This window comes from Dipodomys spectabilis, unplaced genomic scaffold, assembly GCF_019054845.1.
Source record: "Dipodomys spectabilis isolate Male_0828 unplaced genomic scaffold, ASM1905484v1 ptg000733l, whole genome shotgun sequence".
In the NCBI taxonomy this organism is placed as follows: domain Eukaryota; kingdom Metazoa; phylum Chordata; class Mammalia; order Rodentia; family Heteromyidae; genus Dipodomys; species Dipodomys spectabilis.
Genome location: NW_024871410.1, coordinates 24,221 through 46,140, shown reverse-complemented (window position 1 = coordinate 46,140; position 21,920 = coordinate 24,221). Strand labels below are relative to the sequence as shown.

Genomic DNA, 21,920 nt, shown 5'->3' with positions numbered 1-21,920 from the left:
GTCGTTAATGGCCATTTGTACTTCCTCTGCAAAGTGTCTGATGCTCTTTGGGTTATTGATCCTTGAACATCTCGTGCTGCCCACCCGGCCTCCGTGCTGGGGCATGGGAAGGCGTGGGGAGGGGCTTCCACGCCAGTGGACAGCAAGCAGCCCGGCAGAGCTGCACACGGCCTGGGCCGTACCCCCGGGCCTGGCCCGGCATCTCCCCGGCTCCTTGGCTCTGGAGCCAGAGGCAGATTCTGGGCCAGGAGGACTTGAGCCAAGGGGCCCGAGGGAACTTTCTACTGTTCTGCCCACATCTGGCCCAGCACACGGTCCCTGCCGAGCAAACACTGAGCATCCTGAGCGATTTCAGAGGAAATGGCAGGGAAGCTGAGCCGCGGGGCAGAGAAGACATCTCTGCTTAAGGAGCAGAGTTCAGCACAAACTCATTTACCTTGTCTTTACATTTTAGGAAAGCTTTTCAAGAACCAGCCAAAAGATAGTTCCGTTTTCTTAATTCTAAAATAATACACACAGGGAGACAATGGCGTTTTGTGCTCTGGGGCAATAATTTCCATTTTCTATGCAGTTTCTCATCTTTTAATAGAAGTCAGATTTCTTTTTATCTGTAATTAAATCCAGAACACACTATTTGTCGAAGGTCCTCCCGGATTTCTGACTTTATTGTTCTAAAATTGAGCAAGTAGAAGAATTCTGAGCATCACTTGAGTTGACGGGTTCAAGTCAGTGCCACGCTCTGTGAACGCACAGCTCGCGCCCGCTCTGAACTCAGACACGGTGGGGCTTGGCGGGGCTCCCTCCCGAGCACCCCGTGGGCTCCGCGCCCTGTGCATCGGCCTCGCAGCCCGCCCTGGAGGACTGGCTGCTCCTCCCTGCCTTCAACATCTGTCCCCCGGCTCCACCCTGCGCAGTGCTTGTCACCTGTGCACCTGCTGGGGGGGGATGGTGCCCAGCCTGGGCTGCCACGAGGGGAGAGACCGCAGGCCGAACTGAGTGTGAGTGTGAGGAGACCCGCAGGCCGAACTGAGTGTGAGTGTGAGGAGACCCGCAGGCCGACCCTGGAGTGTGAGTGTGAGGAGACCCGCAGGCCGACCTGAGTGTGAGTGTGAGGAGACCCGCAGGCCGAACTGAGTGTGAGTGTGAGGAGACCCGCAGGCCGACCCTGGAGTGTGAGTGTGAGGAGACCCGCAGGCCGACCCTGGAGTGTGAGTGTGAGGAGACCCGCAGGCCGACCTGAGTGTGAGTGTGAGAAGACCCGCAGGCCGACCCTGGAGTGTGAGTGTGAGGAGACCCGCAGGCCGACCTGAGTGTGAGTGTGAGGAGACCCGCAGGCCGACCTGAGTGTGAGTGTGAGGAGACCCTCAGGCTGACCCTGGAGTGTGAGTGTGAGGAGACCCGCAGGCCGACCTGAGTGTGAGTGTGAGGAGACCCTCAGGCCGACCCTGGAGTGTGAGTGTGAGGAGACCCGCAGGCCGACCCTGGAGTGTGAGTGTGAGGAGACCCGCAGGCCGACCCTGGAGTGTGAGTGTGAGGAGACCCGCAGGCCGACCTGAGTGTGAGTGTGAGGAGAACCCCAGGCCGACCCTGGAGTGTGAGTGTGAGGAGACCCGCAGCCTGACCCTGGAGTGTTAGTGTGAGGAGACCCGCAGCCTGACCCTGGAGTGTGAGTGTGAGGAGACCCGCAGCCTGACCCTGGAGTGTGAGTGTGAGGAGACCCGCAGGCCGACCTGAGTGTGAGTGTGAGGAGACCCGCAGGCTGACCCTGGAGTGTGAGTGTGAGGAGACCCTCAGGCTGACCCTGGAGTGTGAGTGTGAGGAGACCCGCAGGCCGACCTGAGTGTGAGTGTGAGGAGACCCGCAGGCTGACCCTGGAGTGTGAGTGTGAGGAGACCCGCAGCCTGACCCTGCAGTGTGAGTGTGAGGAGACCCGCAGGCCGACCCTGGAGTGTGAGTGTGAGGAGACCCGCAGGCCGACCTGAGTGTGAGTGTGAGGAGACCCGCAGGCTGACCCTGGAGTGTGAGTGTGAGGAGACCCTCAGGCTGACCCTGGAGTGTGAGTGTGAGGAGACCCGCAGCCTGACCCTGGAGTGTGAGTGTGAGGAGACCCGCAGGCCGACCCTGGAGTGTGTGTGAGGAGAGCCTCAGGCCGACCTGGAGTGTGAGTGTGAGGAGACCCGCAGGCCGACCCTGGAGTGTGAGTGTGAGGAGACCCGCAGCCTGACCCTGGAGTGTGAGTGTGAGGAGACCCGCAGCCTGACCCTGGAGTGTGAGTGTGAGGAGACCCGCAGGCCGACCCTGGAGTGTGAGTGTGAGGAGACCCGCAGCCTGACCCTGGAGTGTGAGTGTGAGGAGAGCCTCAGGCCGACCTGAGTGTGAGTGTGAGGAGACCCGCAGCCTGACCCTGGAGTGTGAGTGTGAGGAGAGCCTCAGGCCGACCTGGAGTGTGAGTGTGAGGAGACCCGCAGGCCGACCTGAGTGTGAGTGTGAGGAGACCCGCAGGCCGACCCTGGAGTGTGAGTGTGAGGAGACCTGCAGCCTGACCCTGGAGTGTGAGTGTGAGGAGACCCGCAGGCCGACCTGAGTGTGAGTGTGAGGAGACCCGCAGGCCGACCTGAGTGTGAGTGTGAGGAGACCCGCAGGCCGACCTGAGTGTGAGTGTGAGGAGACCCGCAGGCCGACCCTGGAGTGTGAGTGTGAGGAGACCCGCAGGCCGACCTGAGTGTGAGTGTGAGGAGACCCGCAGGCCGACCTGAGTGTGAGTGTGAGGAGACCCTCAGGCTGACCCTGGAGTGTGAGTGTGAGGAGACCCGCAGGCCGACCTGAGTGTGAGTGTGAGGAGACCCGCAGGCTGACCCTGGAGTGTGAGTGTGAGGAGACCCGCAGGCCGACCTGAGTGTGAGTGTGAGGAGAATCGCAGGCCGACCCTGGAGTGTGAGTGTGAGGAGACCCGCAGGCCGACCCTGGAGTGTGAGTGTGAGGAGACCCGCAGGCCGACCCTGGAGTGTGAGTGTGAGGAGACCCGCAGGCCGACCCTGGAGTGTGAGTGTGAGGAGACCCGCAGGCCGACCCTGGAGTGTGAGTGTGAGGAGACCCGCAGGCCGACCCTGGAGTGTGAGTGTGAGGAGACCCGCAGGCCGACCTGAGTGTGAGTGTGAGGAGACCCGCAGCCTGACCCTGGAGTGTGAGTGTGAGGAGACCCGCAGGCTGACCCTGGAGTGTGAGTGTGAGGAGACCCGCAGGCCGACCTGAGTGTGAGTGTGAGGAGACCCGCAGGCCGACCTGAGTGTGAGTGTGAGGAGACCCGCAGGCTGACCCTGGAGTGTGAGTGTGAGGAGACCCGCAGGCCGACCTGAGTGTGAGTGTGAGGAGAATCGCAGGCCGACCCTGGAGTGTGAGTGTGAGGAGACCCGCAGGCCGACCTGAGTGTGAGTGTGAGGAGACCCGCAGGCCGACCTGAGTGTGAGTGTGAGGAAACCCGCAGGCCGACCTGAGTGTGAGTGTGAGGAGACCCGCAGGCCGACCTGAGTGTGAGTGTGAGGAGACCCGCAGGCTGACCCTGGAGTGTGAGTGTGAGGAGACCCGCAGCCTGACCCTGGAGTGTGAGTGTGAGGAGACCCGCAGGCCGACCCTGGAGTGTGAGTGTGAGGAGACCCGCAGCCTGACCCTGGAGTGTGAGTGTGAGGAGACCCGCAGGCCGACCCTGGAGTGTGAGTGTGAGGAGACCCGCAGCCTGACCCTGGAGTGTGAGTGTGAGGAGACCCGCAGCCTGACCCTGGAGTGTGAGTGTGAGGAGACCCGCAGGCTGACCCTGGAGTGTGAGTGTGAGGAGACCCGCAGGCCGACCCTGGAGTGTGAGTGTGAGGAGACCCGCAGGCCAACCCTGGAGTGTGAGTGTGAGGAGACCCGCAGCCTGACCCTGGAGTGTGAGTGTGAGGAGACCCGCAGGCTGACCCTGGAGTGTGAGTGTGAGGAGAGCCGCAGGCCGACCTGAGTGTGAGTGTGAGGAGACCCGCAGGCCGACCTGAGTGTGAGTGTGAGGAGACCCGCAGGCCGACCTGAGTGTGAGTGTGAGGAGACCCGCAGGCTGACCTGGAGTGTGAGTGTGAGGAGACCCGCAGGCTGACCCTGCAGTGTGAGTGTGAGGAGACCCGCAGGCTGACCCTGGAGTGTGAGTGTGAGTGTGGGTGTGAGTGTGAGTGTGGGTGTGGGTGTGAGTGTGGGTGTGAGTGGGGAGACCCGTGCCGACCCCGCAGTGTGAGTGTGAGTGTGGGTGTGAGTGTGAGTGTGGGTGTGAGTGTGGAGACCCGCGCCGACCCCGCAGTGTGGGTGTGAGTGTGGGTGTGAGTGGGGAGACCCGTGCCCACCCTGCAGTGTGAGTGTGAGTGGGTGTGTGTGAGTGGGTGTGAGTGTGGAGACCCGAGCCGACCCCGCAGTGTGAGTGTGAGTGTGTGTGTGTGTGAGTGTGGGTGTGGGTGTGAGTGTGGAGACCCGCGCCGACCCCGCAGTGTGAGTGTGAGTGTGTGTGTGTGTGTGGGTGTGGGTGTGAGTGTGAGTGTGGGTGTGGGTGTGAGTGTGGGTGTGAGTGTGGAGACCCGCGCCGACCCCGCAGTGTGAGTGTGAGTGTGGGTGTGAGTGTGGGTGTGAGTGTGGGTGTTGGTGTGAGTGTGAGTGTGGGTGTGAGTGTGGGTGTGAGTGTGGGTGTGAGTGTGAGTGTGAGTGTGTGTGTGAGTGTGGGTGTGGGTGTGAGTGTGGGTGTGAGTGGGGAGACCCGCGCCGACCCCGCAGTGTGAGTGTGTGTGGGTGTGGGTGTGAGTGTGGGTGTGAGTGGGGAGACCCGCGCCTACCCCGCAGTGTGTGTGTGGAGACCCGGGCCGACCCCGCAGTGTGAGTGTGAGTGTGTGTGTGAGTGTGGGTGTGGGTGTGAGTGTGAGTGTGGGTGTGAGTGTGAGTGTGGGTGTGAGTGTGAGTGTGAGTATGGGTGTGGGTGTGAGTGTGGGTGTGTGTGTGAGTGTGGGTGTGAGTGTGAGTGTGGGTGTGTGTGTGAGTGTGGGTGTGAGTGGGGAGACCCGCGCCTACCCCGCAGTGTGTGTGTGGAGACCCGGGCCGACCCCGCAGTGTGAGTGTGAGTGTGTGTGTGTGAGTGTGGGTGTGGGTGTGAGTGTGGAGACCCGAGCCGACCCCCCAGTGTGGATGTGAGTGTGAGTGTGGGTGTGAGTGTGAGTGTGGGTGTGGGTGTGAGTGTGGGTGTGTGTGTGAGTGTGGGTGTGAGTGTGGAGACCCGCGCCGACCCCGCAGTGTGAGTGTGAGTGTGTGTGTGTGTGGGTGTGGGTGTGGGTGTGAGTGTGGAGACCCGAGCCGACCCCGCAGTGTGGATGTGAGTGTGAGTGTGGGTGTGAGTGTGAGTGTGGGTGTGGGTGTGGGTGTGAGTGTGTGTGTGTGTGTGAGTGTGGGTGTGAGTGTGGAGACCCGCGCCGACCCCGCAGTGTGAGTGTGTGTGTGTGTGTGTGAGTGTGGGTGTGGGTGTGAGTGTGGAGACCCGAGCCGACCCCGCAGTGTGAGTGTGAGTGTGAGTGTGGGTGTGGGTGTGGGTGTGAGTGTGGGTGTGGGTGTGAGTGTGGAGACCCGAGCCGACCCTGCAGTGTGGATGTGAGTGTGAGTGTGAGTGTGGGTGTGAGTGTGGGTGTGAGTGTGAGTGTGGGTGTGAGTGTGGGTGTGAGTGTGGGTGTGAGTGTGAGTGTGGGTGTGAGTGTGGGTGTGAGTGTGAGTGTGGGTGTGAGTGTGGGTGTGAGTGTGGGTGTGAGTGTGAGTGTGGGTGTTGGTGTGAGTGTGGGTGTGAGTGTGAGTGTGGGTGTGAGTGGGTGTGAGTGTGAGTGTGGGTGTGAGTGTGAGTGTGAGTGTGAGTGTGGGTGTTGGTGTGAGTGTGGGTGTGAGTGTGGGTGTGAGTGTGAGTGTGGGTGTGAGTGTGAGTGTGGGTGTGTGTGAGTGTGGGTGTGGGTGTGAGTGGGGAGACCCGCGCCGACCCCGCAGTGTGAGTGTGAGTGTGAGTGTGAGTGTGAGTGTGGGTGTGAGTGTGGGTGTGAGTGTGAGTGTGGGTGTGAGTGTGGGTGTGAGTGTGAGTGTGGGTGTGAGTGTGGGTGTGGGTGTGGGTGTGAGTGTGGGTGAGTGGGGAGACCCGCGCCGACCCCGCAGTGTGAGTGTGAGTGTGAGTGTGAGTGTGGGTGTGAGTGTGAGTGTGGGTGTGGGTGTGAGTGTGAGTGTGAGTGTGGGTGTGAGTGTGGGTGTGAGTGTGGGTGTGAGTGTGAGTGTGGGTGTGGGTGTGGGTGTGAGTGTGAGTGTGGGTGTGAGTGTGAGTGTGGGTGTGGGTGTGAGTGTGGGTGTGGGTGGGGAGACCCGCGCCCACCCCGCCGTCCTCTCCCAGCCGCAGGCAGGGAGCCCCCTTGGTCGGCGCCCTGCGGGGGGACGCGGCCTCCTGCCGGTCTCCGAGGCGTCCGCCCGCGGACAGCGCGGCGCGTGGCGGCTTCCTCTCTTCCCGGGCTGGCTGGGACGCACACCGACACTCGGTGGTCACCTGCCCGGCCGGTCTCACTGGAAGGGGCCGGCGATTTAGCAGATTATTAGTGCTGTCATGCTAAATGAGCAAATGCACCCTTTACCCATGCTCCTCTGGGGCCCAGTGCTGCAGACAGCCTCCTCCTCCTCCTCTTTCCCCTCCCCCCTCCCCACCCTGTGATGTGTCAGGCACACACGCATGCAGGCGTGCAATGTCACTCTAGCTGTGTATGAAGACAGCATGCTGGGGCAGACTATGTGCCAGTGTGGCAGCCACGTCCCCAGAGAGCAAGCCACGCCCCCAGAGAGCAGGCCACGCCCCCAGAGAGGCAGACCACCTCCCCAGAGAGCAGGCCACGCCCCCAGAGAGCAGGCCACGCCCCCAGAGAGACAGCCCCGCCCCCAGAGAGGCAGACCACGTCCCCAGAGAGACAGCCACGCCCCCAGAGAGGCAGGCACGCCCCCAGAGAGGCAGACCACGTCCCCAGAGAGACAGCCACGCCCCCAGAGAGGCAGGCCACGCCCCAGAGAGACAGCCACGCCCCCAGAGAGACAGCCACGCCCCCAGGAGAGACAGCCACGCCCCCAGAGAGACAGTCACGCCCCCAGAGAGACAGCCACGCCCCCAGAGAGACAGCCACGCCCCCAGAGAGACAGGCCATGCCCCCAGAGAGACAGGCCACATCCCAGTGTGGCATCCACGTCCCCAGAGAGCAAGCCATGTCCCCAGAGAGCAGGCCATGTCCCCAGAGAGACAGCCATGTCCCCAGAGAGACAGCCATGTCCCCAGAGAGCAGACCATGTCCGTGTGGCAGCCACATGCCCAGAGAGCAGGCCACATGCCCAGAGAGCAGGCCATGTCCCCAGAGAGCAGGCCACGCCCCCAGAGAGCAGGCCACGCCCCCAGAGAGACAGCCCCGCCCCCAGAGAGGCAGACCACGTCCCCAGAGAGACAGCCACGCCCCCAGAGAGGCAGGCACGCCCCCAGAGAGGCAGACCACGTCCCCAGAGAGACAGCCACGCCCCCAGAGAGGCAGGCCACGCCCCAGAGAGACAGCCACGCCCCCAGAGAGACAGCCACGCCCCCAGGAGAGACAGCCACGCCCCCAGAGAGACAGTCACGCCCCCAGAGAGACAGCCACGCCCCCAGAGAGACAGGCCATGCCCCCAGAGAGACAGGCCATGCCCCCAGAGAGACAGACCACATCCCAGTGTGGCATCCACGTCCCCAGAGAGCAGGCCATGTCCCCAGAGAGCAGGCCATGTCCCCAGAGAGACAGCCATGTCCCCAGAGAGCAGACCATGTCCGTGTGGCAGCCACATGCCCAGAGAGCAGGCCACATGCCCAGAGAGCAGGCCACGTCCCCAGAGAGCAGGCCACGTCCCCAGGGAGCAGGCCACGTCCCCAGAGAGCAGGTTACATGCCCAGTGTGGCAGACCACGCCCCCAGAGAGCAGGTCACGTCCAGGGTGTCCTGAACTGTAACCCTTCTAAGCAGTTGACATTACGGCCGCACCCCACCACATCTGATGTATTGGTTGAGACGGGGTGCTGATAACTTTTGGCTTGAGCCTTCATCCTCCCCCTCTCCACCCCTGCCACACTGGATTATAGGAGTGAGCGAGCCTGCCTGCCCCTAATTTCCTTCCTTGTTTCCTGGTACAGCCACAGGCAATAGGTAGGTGCGGGCTGTGTGAAGAGTAAAGCCAGAGCAGAGCTGGCTTTGCCTCTCATTGGTGTGTGACTCGGTCTCCCTGAGCCTGGGTCTCCACCTCTGGAAGGTGGCTCCGAGGCGGAGGTGAACCGGAGGGCCATGCACTGACACCACACCGTGGGCCTGCCATCTGCCATCCACACTGGGCCTCTGCACGCCCTTCCCGTGTGTGGGGCTTCACCCAGCCCCTTGATGCCCTCAGCCTGACTCCTTACCCAGCAAACGCAGCTGGGCGCTGAGCAAAAGCAGCTGGCAGCCCGGCGGCTGCTGTGCGTGCAAGCGTCTGATGGCATGGCGTTCCTCATGGTGTGGCGTGCCTGGTGGCGTGGTGTGCCTGGTGGTGTGGCAAGCCTGTGGCATGATGTGTCTGGTGGTGTGGCGTGCCTGTGGTGTGGCGTGTCTGGTGGCATGTCTGGTGGTGTGGCGTGTCTGGTGGCGTGGCATGTCTGATGGTGTGGCGTGCCCGTGGTGTGGCGTGCCTGTGGCGTGGCGTGCCTATGGTGTGACATGTCTGGTGGCATGTGTGTCTGGTGGCGTGGCGTGTCTGGTGGCATGGCGTGTCTGGTGGAGTGGCATGTCTGGTGGCGTGGTGTGTCTGGTAGTGTGTCTGGTGGCGTGGTGTGCCTGTGGTGTGGCATGTCTGGTGGCATGGTGTGTCTGGTGGTGTGGCGTACCTGTGGCATGGCCTGTCTGGTGCCGTGGCATATCTGGTGGCGTGTCTGGTGGCGTGGTGTGCCTGTGGCATCATGTGCCTATGACGTGGCATATCTGGTGGCGTGTCTGGTGACATGTCTGGTGGCGTATCATGTCTAGTGGCAATCTGTGGTGGCATGGCATGTCTGGTGGCATGGCGTGTCTGGTGATGTGTCTGGTGGCGTGGTGTGTCTGGTGGCCTGGCGTGTCTGTGGCGTGGTGTGTCTGTGGCATCGCGTGCCTGTATGTGGCGTGTCTGGTGGTGTGGCGTGCCTGTGGCATGGCGTGCCTATGATGTGGCATATCTAGTGGCGTGTCTGGTGACATGTCTGGTGGCATGTGTGGTGGCATGGCATGTCTGGCGGTGTGGCATGTCTGGTGGTGTGGCATGTCTGTCTGGTGGCGTGGTGTGTCTGGTGACATGTCTGGTGGCGTGGCGTGTCTGTGGCATGGCGTGGCATATCTGGTGGCGTGTCTGGTAGCATGGTGTGTCTGGTGGCATGGTGTGCCTGTGGTGTGGCGTGTCTGGTGGTGTGGTGTGTCTGGTGGCATGGCGTGCCTGTGGCGTGGTGTGCCTGTAGCGTGGCATATCTGGTGGTGTGTCTGGTGTCGTGGTGTGTCTGGTGACGTGTCTGGTGGTGTGGCATGTCTGGTGGAGTGGCGTGTCTGGTGGCGTGCCTGTGGCATGGCATGTCTGGTGGCGTGGCATGTCTGTGGCATGGTGTGGCATGTCTGGTGGTATGGCGTGTCTGGTGGTGTGGAGTGTCTGGTGGCGTGTCTGGTGACGTGTCTGGTGGTGTGGCGTGTCTGTGGCGTGTCTGGGATCACTCCCTCCGTGGGAGTTAGGAGCACGCCTCCATGAGAGAGCCCCTCACTAAACACATTTAATTCCTTTAAGTGAGTTTTAACAAAACACGAGGAAACGGGTTGTCTCCGGTCATGTTATCCACTCTTCTTCAGAACTCCTCACAGTTGATAGGAGATGCTCACGGTGGCCCGGGACATTTCTCCTTCCTCCTCCTCCTCCTCCTCCTCCTTCCTGCCCCTCCCCCTCCTTCCTTCCTTCCTCCTTCCCTTCCTCCTCTCCCCTCCTCCTCCCCTGTCCTCCCTCCCCCCCTCCCCTTCCTCCTTCTTCCCTTCCCCCTCCTCCTCCTTCCTCTGAGGTGCTTTCTTGCACGTTAATCTGCGCCTGCTGTCTAGACCAAGGCGGCCCTGACAGTCCTGACACTGGAGCACGGGGACTTCCTGGAGCCGAGGCCAGATTCCCGTCACCTGAGGAGCTCGGGCGTGGCAGCCTCCCAGCTCCCGTGTCCATAGCCTCTGGCCCGATGTCTGCGTGCGCCCGCGGCTCACGGAGCTGCAGGCAGGAGAGCCGCGCGCCCGCTGCAGCTGTTGTGCGGAGCTTTGCCCGCAAAGCTGCCGACCCGTGCTGGCCGCCAGGCTCGCCGTAGAGTGTGTATTTTGACATGTAAATTTATATGCGGCATGTTTAGTTGCCACAATGAAATGCTAATTGGATTAATCTGTGAACTGAATAGGCTGCACACTTGAAGAAAATAAGGTGAACTTGCAGGCAGCTGGGACTCCGTGATCAGCAGGAGGAGCCGGGCACTCCTCCGGGTGGGCCGGGCGGCCCCGCACGGGCCGGGTGGTGATGATGATGGTGGTGGTGGTGATGATGATGGTGGTGGTGGTGATGATGATGGTGGTGGTGGTGATGATGATGGTGGTGGTGGTGATGATGGTGGTGGTGGTGGCCTCCTGTTCCTCGCCGCCCCCGAGGCGGGCGCACCGGCCGCCCCGCCGGGGCCTCGGGCCTCTGAGGCCCGTCTGCTCTGGAGTGCACGCTCGCTCGCAGTGTTGTTTGTTCCTTCAGGCTGGAAGCACCTGGGGGGGCGGCGGGGCGAGTGCGAGTGAGGGTGCGCACAGCCGCCTCTCCCTGCAGCCTGCCCTCCGGAGGCCGGCGCAGGAAGCTGCGCTCAGACACCTCTGGGAGGAGGGGTCCACGCTGGCGGAGGCCGGAGGCCGGCGCTGCGCCATGAGCTCTTGGACGCCACCGGCAGGGCAGGGCGCTGGCTCTGTGCTGGCCGGACTTCCCACTCCTTGGCTGACCACAGAGGATCAGGGCCGATGAAGACCGGCGTGTGGATTTAGACCAGGGCCCGCGTGGCGCGCACACCGGCAAGGGACCCAGGCTGGGCATATGGACCAGGCGAGCCCTGGCGGCCGGGAAACTCCTCTTCACCATTTCCAAGGTCCGCTTGGGAGATGGCTGGAGACGGAGGGGTGTCAGGGCGCTGTCTCTAAGCCTCTCCCAGCCCCACTGGTTTCAACTTTCCAAGCCCCAGGTCCTTCAGTCTCGGAGCCGTCCTGCGCCTGCGCTCCCCACACGGGGGGGGGCGTCCTGCGCCTGCGCTCCCCACACGGGGGGGGGCGGGGAGGGGGAGGGGGGCGTCCTGCGCCTGCGCTCCCCACACGGGGGGGCGTCCTGCGCCTGCGCCTGCGCTCCCCACACGGGGGGGGGGGGCGGGGAGGGGGAGGGGGGCGTCCTGCGCCTGCGCTCCCCACACGGGGGGGCGTCCTGCGCCTGCGCTCCCCACACGGGGTGGGGGGGGCGGGGAGGGGGAGGGGGGGCGTCCTGCGCCTGCGGTCCCCACGGGGGGGGGGGCGTCCTGCGCCTGCGCTCCCCACACGGGGGGGCGTCCTGCGCCTGCGCCTGCGCTCCCCACACGGGGGGGGGGGGGCGGGGAGGGGGAGGGGGGCGTCCTGCGCCTGCGCTCCCCACACGGGGGGGGGGCGTCCTGCGCCTGCGCTCCCCACACGGGGGGGGGGCGTCCTGCGCCTGCGCTCCCCACACGGGGCGGGGGGGGGGGGCGTCCTGCGCCTGCGCTCCCCACACGGGGGGGGCGGGGAGGGGGAGGGGGGGGCGTCCTGCTCCTGCGGTCCCCACACGGGGGGGGGGGGGCGGGGAGGGGGGGGGGCGTCCTGCGCCTGCGCTCCCCACACGGGGGGGGGGGGGGGGCGTCTTGCGCCTGCGCTCCCCCCACGGGGGGGGGCGTCCTGCGCCTGCGCTCCCCACATGGGAGGGGGGCGTCCTGCGCCTGCGCTCCCCACACGGGGTGGGGGGGGCGGGGAGGGGGAGGGGGGGCGTCCTGCGCCTGCGGTCCCCACACGGGGGGGGGGGGGGGGGCGCCCTGCGCCTGCGCTCCCCACACGGGGGGGGGGGGGGGGGTGGTCTCTGCTGAGCAATGGTGGAACCCACGGCTCTCACACACTCTTGATGAAAGGCTCTTCTGATTATTACTGATGTAAGTATGGGACACGCGGAGGATGTCTGGCAGGAGAGCTTTTGTGGATAACTGGAACCTTGAATCGCCAAACAGCTTAAAAAAATGGATATCTGATGAGTGCACATGTCTTTCCAATTCACACGTAAAACAACAGCAAAAGGTTTTCTCATCAGAGATGTCTGGTGTGGGCCCAGCCCAGCCTTGTGCATTGCAGCTTTGTCTGGGACACAGAGTCCAGTCAGATCCACACACAGTTGTCAGTACATGACAGCAGTCAGATCCACACACACATTCAGTACATGACAGCAGTCAGATCCACACACAGTTGTCAGTGTATGACAGCAGTCAGATCCACACACAGTTGTCAGTGTATGACAGCAGTCAGATCCACACACAGTTGTCAGTGTATGACAGCAGTCAGATCCACACACAGTTGTCAGTGTATGACAGCAGTGAGATCCACACACACATTCAGTACATGACAACAGTCAGATCCACACACAGTTGTCAGTGTATGACAGCAGTCAGATCCACACACACATTCAGTACATGACAACAGTCAGATCCACACACAGTTGTCAGTGTATGACAGCAGTCAGATCCACACACAGTTGTCAGTGTATAACAGCAGTCAGATCCACACACAGTTGTCAGTGTATGACAACAGTGAGATCCACACATTCAGAATATGGCAACAGTCAGATCCACACACAGTTGTCAGTGTATGACAGCAGTCAGATCCACACACAGTTGTCAGTGTATGACAGCAGTCAGATCCACACACAGTTTTCAGTGTATAACAGCAGTCAGATCCACACACAGTTGTCAGTGTATGACAGCAGTCAGATCCACACACAGTTGTCAGTGTATGACAACAGTGAGATCCACACATTCAGAATATGGCAATAGTCAGATCCATTCACGTTCAGTATATGACAGTTGGGTTCATGTACACGTTCAGTATATGACAACATATCCACATACACATTCAGTATGTGACAACAGTTGGATCTACACACATTCAGCATATGACAACAGTCGATCCAAACACACATTCTGTATATAGCGTGTGTCTGACTGTGAGCCATTTGGCATGGTTCTCTCATTTTGAAATAGCTCACCATTACTCGAATCACCGGTGAGCAGATGTGCTGGACACAGTTTGTGGGTGGTGGCCACCTGCCCTTTGACCTCCACATTCTCCTGCGTCTGTGTGGGGAGGGGTCCACTGGGGGTCTCATTCCCAGACAGCGTCGCACCTCAGAGCCACCGGTGTCTTTAAACGCAGACAGCTTTTCTCTAAGGCAGTCCTTTGCAAGTCTTCCAAAAGCAAATATCTATACAGGAATAATTCGAAACCTCCTGACTAATAAGAGCTCCGAGAGGTACAGGAGTTAGTCAAAAGGCTAGATGCAGCTTGGGGAATTTACCTTCTCGCCCGGCACTGGGTTGTGGTAGGAGAGGCTGTGTCCCTGGAGAATCATGTGACAAATGATCTGCATGCATGGGTTAGCCAGGACTTGGAGCAGGACGTACAAGTGTCAAATAACGTGTACGAGACCCTCTTCCTCAGCACACAGCAGCCATGCGTGGCCATAGTTTTGCTTTTTCTTCCCCAAAACTAAACACTGGCAGTTTCTAGCTTTGAAAATATTTTTGTGGCCCTGGGCACCCACCCCAGGGCCTTGTGCTTGGTGGGCGATCGCTCTCCTAAGCGACCCTCCCAGCCTGTCGATGTGGCTTGTTGCTAAGTAGGCATCCCTGACTGCCTGAGCTGGCCTGGCCTGGCCTTGGCCCTTCTGCCCGGCCTCCTGGGCGGCGGCCACCACCCCTAGCTCCGCTGTGTCCTGCAGCGTCATTAAACACTGTGGAGTGGAGGCGTGTTGGCACACACCTGTAATATCACAAAAAATGGGAGAAAGTAGCAAGGCTTTATTATAATAAAAATAATGCACTTTAATGTTTTCCTCTGATTTCCGTAGTGTGAATACACTATGTGCGGGTACTGTGGCTGTGGGTGCTCACTGAGCCTCCGGGGTCTGTGTCAATGCTGAGAAGGCTCAGCCATTATTATTGCCAGTGTTTCTCCTGTGCCTTTTTCTCTTTCTCTTCCTTCCAGAGGTGTACTGTACACAGGTTACCCCTTGGCAATGCCCCAGAGTTCCTGAATATTATGTTCCATTCGGTTCTATTTCTTTCTCATTGCGTCTTCAGTTTGGAGAGTTTGAATCAACACGTCTCCATTCTAGATGATTCTATCGTTTCAGTCACGGTCCTTTTGTTAAAAATTGTTTCCCTCTGTTTGCTTAAGTCACACATCTGTGTTTGCAGGCTGTCCACTTTTTCCATGGGGGCCTTAATGGCCTGTCATCATCATCGTTGGTTCCATATCTGAGTGGGTTCTTGCTGCTTTGCCTGGTCCTCCCTCTCCCCCTCCCCCGCTTCACCCTGGCTTTGTTGAAACCTGAGCTGACAGGTTCCACGCCAGGCCTCCCGCTTCCTGCGTGCGGTGGCAGGAGTTGTTGACGTGGAACACTTTTTCCCGTGCCCTTGTGTTCATCCGCCCATGGTAGCTGGGCCTCTGCATGTGCCTGGTCCTTGAGGGCTGGCTGGGAGGTTCTCTTGGTGGTGGTCAGTGCTGCAGGTGCACGGCGATCGCCCGTGGCCCATGCCCTGGTCTGGCTTCACAACTCGCAGCCGTGTCTTGCTTGGAGGTGGACAAGAAGCCTGGAGGGGGTGTGGCAGGAGCCTTCCCGGAGCAGGAGAAGCCGTGCTCAGGGCCGGGCCGCCCTGGCTCGCGGGGCCAGCTGGGCTCCGCTTGACCGTCTGCTCCATCGCCCCCGGGGCCACTCTGTTCACACGGTGAGGGTCACACCGCGTGATTGCTGCACAGCCCTCTTCCATCTGTGTGCCTCTGTGTCCCGTGCTGCATCTAGCATGGAGTTTATCCTGGGGACATCACTGACAGTGGGGCCACCACTGTCAGGGGCTTGCTGGGACCCGCCACGGCTGAGCAGTGGTGGTTAGGGGCCCACTCGATGTGTCCCTGTCCCCTGTGAGCTGCCTGTCCAAACACTTCAACTCTATATGGAGTTTTGTCTTTTTATTATGGAATACTAAAAGTTCTTTGTATTTGTATTAGCTTTTTTTTTTTACAAATATACACTTTTATTTTAACATATATGATGAAATAAATATGACTCCTATTTATACTACTGTTACATTATAGATATTACAAATGCTCTGTATTTTACACAAATGTAGACATTACCTGCAAGTATCCATAAATATATGTAAGTGTATATAATACATTGCTATATATATATATATATATATTCAATACCAATCCTTGGTCACTGTATCATACATAACGCAGACTGAAGATTTCGCTGTGTTTTTATTGGTTTAGGGTGTCTTACTATATAGAACTTTAGAAACTGACTCTCATCAAGTTTTCAGGATTGTCATTGCAGTTCATGGTTTGGGTTCAGTGGTATGTTTCTCTACAATGATGTCACGTAACTGTCTGCCCCGAGTTCCCCCTGAAGTCTGGGTACTGGACCCACTGCTGTTCTGCAGATGTGCTGGGCTGAGAGCTGTCTCTCTCTGTTTGGATGGGGTAGGCCGGCGCCTTCGGCTCAGCTGCGCCAAGGAGGGATGTCACGCGTTACCACACGTATCTGTCTGTGTCTAGCATTTGGGGTTGGTTCTCGGTTCCATGTTAGGGCCTCGAGGGCCAGGCTGGTCACCTTTTGCTCCACTCGACTTCCTCGTTTTGTTTTATCATGTGTACTTTTCTATTGAGGTATGACACATCTGAGTGCACAGACATTACCTACAGAGAGACCACGTGCACCTCCACAGCTCAAGATGGCGCTCAATGCCGAAGGCTGGAAGCCTTCCTGGGCGGCCCCGGCGGGCAGGCGGGTGAGCCGCAGGCGGCTCCGGCATCCCGCAGCCAGCTCTGTGTCGGCCGAGCTCCGTGCGGAGGTCAGAGGTGCCGGTGCTTTGTGCGTCTCCACAGTGGGAAAGCGAATTCTGTCTCTACCAAGTCTTCAAAATTATCCGTCGTTTTCAGATGAGCATGTCAGGTTCAGAAAGCAGATTGTACTTTCTCATTGAAATTCTTTGGAAGGCCTAGCTCCCTTTTCACAGAATCGGCATCTCTGAGTGTGAGCCGTCCCGCGGACGGCTGTCGCTGGCTTCAGATCGTCCTTTGCCACGCAACAGAATTTGATCATTTTTGCAACTATTTTAAGTTGTTTTAAAGCAGGTTTACAGGATTCATTTAATGATTTTCTTTTCATAAATTTTCTTTGCTAGGTGGAATATACACATAAAAGTGGTATACATTTGGGGCACTATGTGGTATTTTGATACATATGTCCATGATGTGATGTTTAAATCCGTCGTATGTCTCTCCAGATCAGACACTTGCCATTCCTTTACAGCAAAAGCATTCACGGTCCTTTTTCTAGCCTTTTGCGACGTGCAGCCATTCTCCGTAGTGAGCCTGCAACTCGCCCGCACCGGCCTCGCCATGTTTAACACCCATGAGCAGCCTCGTCGTGTGTAACGCCCATGAGCAGCCTCGTCATGTTTAACGCCCATGAGCAGCCTCGCCATGTTTAACGCCCATGAGCAGCCTCGCCGTGTGTAACGCCCATGAGCAGCCTCGTCGTGTTTAACACCCATGAGCAGCCTCGCCATGTTTAACGCCCATGAGCAGCCTCGCCGTGTGTAACGCCCATGAGCAGCCTCGTCGTGTGTAACGCCCATGAGCAGCCTCGCCATGTTTAACACCCATGAGCAGCCTCGCCGTGTGTAACGCCCATGAGCAGCCTCGCCGTGTGTAACGCCCATGAGCAGCCTCGCCGTGTTTAACGCCCATGAGCAGCCTCGCCGTGTTTAACGCCCATGAGCAGCCTCGCCGTGTGTAACGCCCATGAGCAGCCTCGCCGTGTGTAACGCCCATGAGCAGCCTCGCCGTGTGTAACGCCCATGAGCAGCCTCGCCGTGTGTAACGCCCATGAGCAGCCTCGCCGTGTGTAACGCCCATGAGCAGCCTCGCCGTGTGTAACGCCCATGAGCAGCCTCGCCGTGTGTAACGCCCATGAGCAGCCTCGCCGTGTGTAACGCCCATGAGCAGCCTCGCCGTGTGTAACGCCCATGAGCAGCCTCGCCGTGTGTAACGCCCATGAGCAGCCTCGCCGTGTGTAACGCCCATGAGCAGCCTCGCCGTGTGTAACGCCCATGAGCAGCCTCGCCGTGTGTAACGCCCATGAGCAGCCTCGCCGTGTGTAACGCCCATGAGCAGCCTCGCCGTGTGTAACGCCCATGAGCAGCCTCGCCGTGTGTAACGCCCATGAGCAGCCTCGCCGTGTGTAACGCCCATGAGCAGCCTCGCCGTGTGTAACGCCCATGAGCAGCCTCGCCGTGTGTAACGCCCATGAGCAGCCTCGCCGTGTGTAACGCCCATGAGCAGCCTCGCCGTGTGTAACGCCCATGAGCAGCCTCGCCGTGTGTAACGCCCATGAGCAGCCTCGCCGTGTGTAACGCCCATGAGCAGCCTCGCCGTGTGTAACGCCCATGAGCAGCCTCGCCGTGTGTAACGCCCATGAGCAGCCTCGCCGTGTGTAACGCCCATGAGCAGCCTCGCCGTGTGTAACGCCCATGAGCAGCCTCGCCGTGTGTAACGCCCATGAGCAGCCTCGCCGTGTGTAACGCCCATGAGCAGCCTCGCCGTGTGTAACGCCCATGAGCAGCCTCGCCGTGTGTAACGCCCATGAGCAGCCTCGCCGTGTGTAACGCCCATGAGCAGCCTCGCCGTGTGTAACGCCCATGAGCAGCCTCGCCGTGTGTAACGCCCATGAGCAGCCTCGCCGTGTGTAACGCCCATGAGCAGCCTCGCCGTGTGTAACGCCCATGAGCAGCCCCCCCCGACCCGTCACCGCAGGACTCCCTCCATTCCTCCCCTCCCATCTCTCACGTACCTGCTGTTCATTGGCGAATGCTTCTCAGTGCTCTGTGTTTTCACCGTGGACCTTGGATCTTTCAGGAATGTGATAAGAAACGGGAGCTTCTGAGAAACAAGGGTCATTTTGTGTTTTTTGTTTTCAGTGCCGATTTAAGTGACATTTTGTATGATAGGTTCATGAGAAACTGTTCATAATTTGTTTCCCAATTGTGTTTCTCTTGTTCACGGGTGTTCTTATGTGATTTTGTGGGTCCTGTCCCTATCCATTCTCGCATTACCTCTGAACAGGGCTTCCATTGACCACAGGAGGAGAGGGGCCCCTCCGCCATGGGCACCTGGCCGCCCAGTGCCTGGCCAGCTGCCGCTCTGGCGCGGGTTCTCTGAGCCTGGCCTCTGCCAGCCTCCTCTGAGAGCCTCTACCTCTAGGGTGTGGTGGTAGATCAGCAGGGCCTCCTGCTCGCGATGTTCAATGTAAGCGCCTGGTTGCTGTGTCCTCCCAACTCACCCGGATGAACTGAACGTGCGTCTTTTGCTGCTTGTTTTCCCCTTCCTCCTCCGTGACCTTAACTTGCCTTTCTCGTCTCTTCGCTGCATGTTTCCGTTGTTTCTAGTCCCCTCCCTCCTCATCTGGACGCTCCCTGCTCATAAAGGGGTCAGGCCGCGGCAGGCTCTGCTTCACGCTCCTTTCTCTGCTCTTTTCATAATTGTCCCTCCCTCCAGTTTTTCCTACTTGAAAATGTTAAAATGTTTTTTAACTCTCCCTTGTCTTCCTTCTCGCCTTGAGCAGATTGCTTGCCTGACCTTCTTCTAGGCTGTGTAGTCTGACTGTCGCTCTGAGCAATGCCTGGGGGGTGGACTTGTGGGACATAGCCAACTTGTGGAGGGACTGGAGAAGGAGCCCATGGCTGGCCTGGAACCCCAGGTAGAGCAGCCCAGGCCGGGCTGCATGACCCCTGCAGGCCCACCACTGTGCCCAGGGCTCTGGTGAGAAGTGGGGGGGGAGGTCTGGGTGGTAAAGGATCTAGACCCATTGCACCGTCGGGGTGCTCACTGCAGCCCAGCCCAGGCTGAGCTTGGACGCCCAGGAATGGAGCCATGAGTCGTCCCAAGTGGGCTCCTGCCTCCCACAGGGCCGGGTGTGGGTGGCAGCCACATCTGGAGGCTGCTGGCAGGGCCAACTGACCTCCACGGGATCCCACAGTTTCCCGGGGGCTGAGACCTCCGAGGCGTCCCCAGGGCTGAGAATCCTGTGGTTTTCCCGGGGCTGAGACCTCGGCGGGATCCTGCCGTTTTCCCGGGACTGAGACCGCCGCGGGAATTTGCAGTTTTCCCGGGACTGAGACCTCCGCGGGATCCTGCGGTGTCCCCAGGGCTGAGACCTCCGTGGATCCCACGGTTTCTCCCTGGGGCTGAGACCCCTGCGGGATCCAGCGGTGTCCCCAGGGCTGAGAATCCTGCGGTTTCCCCAGGGGCTGAGACCTCCGTGGGATCCCGCGGTTTCCTGGGGGTTGAGACCTCTGCGGGATCCTGCGGTTTTCCCGGGGCTGAGACCTCTGCAGGATCCCACGGTTTCCCCAGGGCTGAGAATCCTGCAGTTTCTCCAGGGGCTGAGACCTCTGCAGGATCCCACGGTTTCCCCAGGGCTGAGAATCCTGCAGTTTCTCCAGGGGCTGAGACCTCTGCAGGATCCCACGGTTTCCCCAGGGCTGAGAATCCTGCAGTTTCTCCAGGGGCTGAGACCTCTGCAGGATCCCACGGTTTCCCAGGGGCTGAGACCTCCGCGGGATCCAGCGGTGTCCCCAGGGCTGAGAATCCTGCGGTTTCCCCAGGGGCTGAGACCTCCGCGGGATCCCGCGGCGTCCCCAGGGCTGAGAATCCTGCGGTTTCCCCAGGGGCTGAGACCTCCGTGGATCCCACGGTTTCCCCGGGGCTGAGACCCCCGCGGGATCCCGCGGCGTCCCCAGGGCTGAGTGGGCAGGGCTGGGCAGGGTCCCATGAAGGCCTCCATGGGAAGACTCCATAACAAAGACACAGCACCCCACGGCAGCTGACTTGTGGTGGGTGCTGAGCACAGGAGCTTTATACCTTGTCATGTTCCGTCTACAGCTGGCAGCGTGAGACTTATCAGGACTGTGAGTGTAAGGATTTCCGAGGTTTATGTTTGTAAATACCTGAGTAAAGAACAACAGAATTCCTGTCAATAGCGAGTGTGCCAGGGTCCTTTGTCGTTGGGCAGAACTGGCCTGAGACGGTTCTGCCAGCCTGTGGGCATCCTGTGGGCAGGAAGGCCGGTGCCACCTCCTGTGCCCCCCCCCCGAGCCACACCTGGCCAGTGAAGACGGCCGCCCCCTGAATTCTGTGCATGTCTGTGTGCAAGGCCCTGGCAATTTACCTGATAACTCATATTCTGGGAACAGATCAATAGCAGGGATAGAGTTCTTCAATTTCCCCTGAATAGACACCCACTCTAGATGAAGCCACTAAGTTTAAGTAATGATAAGCACTGCAGCTGCCCGCTCCTTCGCCTGCAGCCCAGCCCCGTGGACTCTGTCTGCACTGTGACAGCCGTGGTATCGGCACTTGCGGCCTCTCTTCACGGGAGATGCCTTTGAGGCCGCCACTGACTGCCAGTCACAACCGCTGCCTCCCTTACAAAAGGAATTGGAAGCAAAACTAAGACCTATACAATAGGAAATAAACTGAGGAGCACATCCAGCTCTGGATTTGAACGGCTGCTGGGCGCTAATCCGCAGGCTGCTCCTTTCCAGGGGCTTGCTTTCTGATCCAGTGTCAATTACCTCCACACAGCAGATCCTGCTAAGTGTTTCAGTTTTTGTTCAATTTTCATGTTTCTGCTTCTAATTCTTACTGCTGAGAAGAGAGATGCAAACATGCGTGTGTGCATGGCTCTGAGGGCTTGCTGCTGCTGGGGTGAGCCCCAGCATCCCCAGGGGCTCCACACAAGGGGCCAGGCCTCCCTGGTGCAGCACAGTGTCTGAAAGCCCAGCCGTCTCCTGGGGTGGGGCCTGGGGCTGGAGGTTGGGCTCACCTTGTCTCTCAGGGCACCGCTGAGGACAGAACCCTGCCCAGGCCTGGCTCACGCCTGAGCCGTGAAACATGTTCTTATCTTACATGGAATGGTAGGGCAGATAACAGATAACAGATAGCTGCTGAGCTGACCTGCACCCATCTTTGTCCCCAGTGCCCACCCGAGCCTGCCTGTCCCCAGCCTGCCTGTCCCCAGTGCTTGCCCCAGCCTGCCTGTCCCCAGCCTGCCTGTCCCCAGCCTGCCTGTCCCCAGCCTGCCTGTCCCCAGCCTGCCTGTCCCCAGTGCTCGCCCCAGCCTGCCTGTCCCCAGCCTGCCTGTCCCCAGCCTGCCTGTCCCCAGTGCCCACCCCAGCCTGCCTGTCCCCAGTGCCCACCCCAGCCTGCCTGTCCCCAGTGCCCACCCCCAGCCTGCCTGTCCCCAGTGCTCACCCCAGCCTGCCTGTCCCCAGTGCTCACCCCAGCCTGCCTGTCCCCAGCCTGCCTGTCCCCAGCCTGCCTGTCCCCAGTGCCTACCCCAGCCTGCCTGTCCCCAGTGCCCACCCCCAGCCTGCCTGTCCCCAATGCTCACCCCAGCCTGCCTGTCCCCAGTGCCCACCCCCAGCCTGCCTGTCCCCAGCCTGCCTGTCCCCAGCCTGCCTGTCCCCAG

General features: G+C 60.1%; 1 protein-coding gene across 1 annotated transcript; it reads right to left on the bottom strand.

Annotated features, from left to right (window-relative positions):
- Positions 1-14,881: 14,881 nt before the first annotated feature.
- LOC122102087 (basic salivary proline-rich protein 2-like) lies at positions 14,882-20,319 on the bottom strand. Its single transcript, XM_042672631.1, has 4 exons — positions 19,410-20,319; positions 18,243-18,300; positions 16,089-16,302; positions 14,882-15,100 (listed from the first exon to the last, which is right to left on the bottom strand). Exons 1-4 carry the CDS (start codon positions 20,317-20,319, stop codon positions 14,882-14,884), a joined length of 1,401 nt encoding a protein of 466 aa, XP_042528565.1.
- Positions 20,320-21,920: the final 1,601 nt, after the last annotated feature.